The sequence below is a fragment of the Microtus oregoni genome, unplaced genomic scaffold, assembly GCF_018167655.1.
Source record: "Microtus oregoni isolate MIOR12 unplaced genomic scaffold, Mior012 000006F_ref0000085, whole genome shotgun sequence".
NCBI classification, from domain to species: Eukaryota; Metazoa; Chordata; class Mammalia; order Rodentia; family Cricetidae; genus Microtus; species Microtus oregoni.
In genome coordinates, this window is record NW_024543065.1 from 4,669,253 (window position 1) to 4,673,136 (window position 3,884).

Here is a 3,884-nt window from a genome sequence, read left to right on the forward strand (position 1 = left end):
AAAAAGTACTCTTGGAGTCCATGCCAGTTATGAGGGCTGCTGTGGCCCCATTCTCAGAGGACAGCTGCCTAACTTTGTTCTCTGTAGGAGACTGCCCAAAGGCTGTAGGTACATATCCGAATTCTTAGCACATTAAAGCTTCACCATGAAAATGTTTTTTTCCATGACCTAAACCATGACAACCCCAGGGTGATTTTTAAAATAATAACGCTGCAGATTTCTTTCAAGCACAATATAAACCAAGAATGACATTTTCATTAGCGCCTCTCTCTCTCTTTTTCAGGAACTATGTGAAAAACAACATTTGTTTTATGAGTCATCACCAAGAAGAATTAGTGCCAGCACAGCTTCAGAAAAGAAAGGCCCAAGAGCAGCTCCCAGAGTGTAAGAAGCTGTGTGGCAGGGGACAGCCACAGCAGCCTTCTCCAAGAACCTAAAGGGCTCAAATCCTTACATGTGGTGCTGTGGCAGGACCTACTACAGGGGGCTCGGCCATGGCTTCTCCTCAGTGTCATGGAGAACTTTTACATGGACACCCTGAAATTAGAAAGACAACCTTTAATCCTCTTCCCCAAATGGGACCTTTGTCAAAAGGTAGACGAGGCAATACCAATGCCCTAATGTATCAGGTTAAAAAAAAAAAAAAAAGAAACAATAACAAAATCCCGACAGATTCAATACCTTCTACGTTCTCTCCAGTGCAGCCTTTGAAAGACGAAGTTCTAGTGACAAGGCCAGCCTCTGCCTTAAGTTGTCTAGGATGCCAGTCACAGCCTAATACTTAGGCACAGAAGCATTCTGGGAGGCATTTACCATCTTTGCCTCTGAAGACACCCCTTGCTCTGGGTCCTCTGTCAAAACACGGCGGATGACTCAATTGTACCTGTGTTGTAGATTAGGGACTATGGTGTCCTGGGGAAGCCCACTGACAACTCAAGTCCACCATTACCAAGATTACGTAGCTAGTACAGCACACATAATGAAAAAGTTAATCAAAATAGCCTTTTTAAAATTTTATGTGCGTTTAAAAAACATTAAAAAATAAAGCATTTTTTTTCCATTTTTTAAAATTAGAAAAGTCAATTTAAAAATCCTTGGGACCATATTTCTTTAGAAATCCCTTAGTGAATATTAGAAAAGAAGTCTGATGTAGGTTATTATTTATCCAGATCTCTAAGCACATAGGTTTAAGTTATAAAGTCAAATCTATAAAAATTGTGTCCTGGGAATGCTTCCGTCCTAACCTGTAGCCATGCACAGCTGCCTGCCATTCTCCCCACTCCTCAGGAGTCTCTACCTCGGGCTACGGCAGGCTGCCCCACTGCTCCCTTTCAGATGAATGCAGACAGACTACAGGACACTGATGTCAGGACAGGTCCCTGCTTCCCTTCTGTGATGGGCAGCAAGGTGGGTTTTTCCCACAGGATGCACTTCTCTGGCTATTTCTGCAGTTCAATTTTAAGATTTGACAAAACATTTCACCAACAGAATGTGCATATGATAGGAAAACCTGTGGGAAAGAACCTTCAATCATTTAATAAACTACAGAAGGCACACAAAAAATAAGCCTTTAGGTACAACAGTCTAACTTGAAAAATAATTCAAAGAAATATGAACCCGAAAAAAAGAGCCCAAACCCCTTATTTTGGGATTTTCTTCCTTTCACTCCCAAATGGTCCCAGTCCGATGGAGAGGTACATGGCCATCACACTGTCTTCTAGCCAAGTGGAAAGACAGTGAGTGCCCACAGCATCACAGAGAGCAGCCCCCGAGCCTCAGGAGCGTGACGGGAGGCCTGGTTCTGGCAATGCATTGTCTAAGTTAAAGGGGACAGGAAGAAGCTGAGATTGAAATCGTCATTATGTCGCGGTGTATCTCACATCGAGTAGGAACGTGTGCTGTTTTCTGCTTGTTGTCATAGGCGAAGGTAAGGTGTGTTCTGCAGAGTATCACTTTAATTTTACTGGAATTACACGCCACGATTTAAAACAAAAAAGAGAGTCGAGGCTATCTTTTTTCCCCTCCAAGTATCAGATTAAGATATTTTAAAAATTGTTAAATGATTTGATTTTAAACATATATGGACACACATACTTGGCTTTCTCGTATTCCTTGTGAATGGACAAGAAACAAGCAAAGGCAACTTGTTACTAATGACTTGAATGTACGTACCATAAATGTTCTAATGTTCTCTTATTGTCCCAAGTATGGAACTAAACGCTTTTGTTTTCAAAATATTTTTTTTTTTACCCAGTATTAGCCCCATCCCACCTCCAGCACACGAAGCCTTTAGTTTTGAAAAATAAAAAGGGGGAATACTTAAAATTTGTCTGTATATATTCACAGTTTTTATTTATATAAAAACTTTTTACAGTACTTGTAGAAAACCAGGTGACTCACGCACTCCTTCCCAGCTTTGTTTAGAGGACTGCCCAGGAAGCTGCCAGGGAGCGCCCACACGGCAGGGACATCCAGACTTGGTCACGCTTTCTTGGCTCCTTCAATAATTCCCAGGAGCTTTCCGATCTGCCTGGCTTGCACGCTATTGAACACTGAACACGTTGCATCCTTTGGATCTGCCCCTTCCCTATCTAAGTCTCTCTCACATACATATTTCTGTGTTTGTGAACACCGCAGACAGGAGATCCCTGCTGACAGAGCCGGCGGGAAGATCTCAGAGCTCTAGTCTAACCGCTAACTGCATTTTCCCCCTGGTCTCTAGGATTTTGGCTAATGATCTTACAACAAAGCAAATAAAAAACAAATGTAAAAACAATTAAAAATTTTTCAAGACTTAAAAAAATCAGAATTAAATATGAGTAGAGCAAGTAGAAAAGTTAGCCTTTGCCCTACTCTTTGAAGGAGCGAAAGGCAGGGTATGAGGCGGCTTTTAAAGAGGACAAAATGGAACACAGAATTCTATGTACTGTTCAGTGCAGAGCTTAAGCTATCCTTGTGAGAGATTATGATATGTAGAAAACTTACTCAACACAGAGGTTCAGATGTTGCAAACATTTCAAACTATATTAATAATTCAGAGTTTCATGGGAAATAGTTTAGTGCATGTGGAGAATCTAATTTTTGACTCCACCTAGCTCATCTGCGGGTAAAAACCACTGCTGTCTACAGTGAGACCCATGTGATCCTGCCCTCCCATCAGAGCCCTGCATGGGTGAGGCGCTGTTTCACACCGATATCACAACTTTTAGGAGCAGTGCTCACAGACTCCAGTCACCTCTACCTCCACTTAATAAGACAAAGTGGAGACAGGGACGAGCCTGCCAATGGCCAATGGTTCAAGTACAGCTCTGAATCCCCAGTGGTACAGCCACAGCTTGTGGGCACTTCTTGTTACAACAGCACGTTATCACCTTCTGACACGATCTGTAGTACAGACCCTCAACTCCTCCATCCATTGAGTCTTTTCAGAGGAACCAAGGTAATACGCGGTTCTACCCAGAACAGCTTCCTTCCTGTGCCCATCTCGAGGGGAAAAGGCCTCTTTAAAACTACAATTCCTTTGCTTTTAAAAGTCATTTACCATTTTCTACCATAATTAAATTAGTAACACAAAACATCGTTCATCTGTGGAGCTCTATCCTAGTTGCCTAGAGCTTATATACAAGTTTTTATTTCCAGTCTGCAAGAAAGAATCTAATTGATATTTGGTAACAGAGCATGAAAAGATACTATATACATGTAGCATACACACATACATACATACATATATATAATATATATATATATATACAAACACTCTTCAAAAAGAAGCCCACACACTTTAGCTAAAGTCTAAGCCTGCATAGAATTTAAAAAATTATGAACACAGTTCCTTTAAAAGAGAAAATGGTGCGTAAAGGTTACAGAATGGATGTGAAGAGAGA

At 41.2% G+C, this 3,884-nt stretch overlaps 1 protein-coding gene across 3 annotated transcripts in view; it reads left to right on the forward strand.

Annotated features, from left to right (window-relative positions):
- Positions 1-3,884, forward strand: part of Slc2a12 (solute carrier family 2 member 12) — a 64,859-nt gene that overhangs the window by 54,170 nt on the left and 6,805 nt on the right. For 2 of the 3 annotated variants that reach the window (XM_041653589.1, XM_041653590.1), the window contains exon 5: positions 284-2,595. In XM_041653589.1, coding sequence (XP_041509523.1) covers positions 284-437 — 154 coding nt within the window. In that variant the 3' untranslated portion in view covers positions 438-2,595. Of the gene's footprint in view, positions 1-283; positions 2,596-3,884 lie in introns of those variants that run through there. The other variant, XR_005974515.1, reaches the window with a different exon arrangement.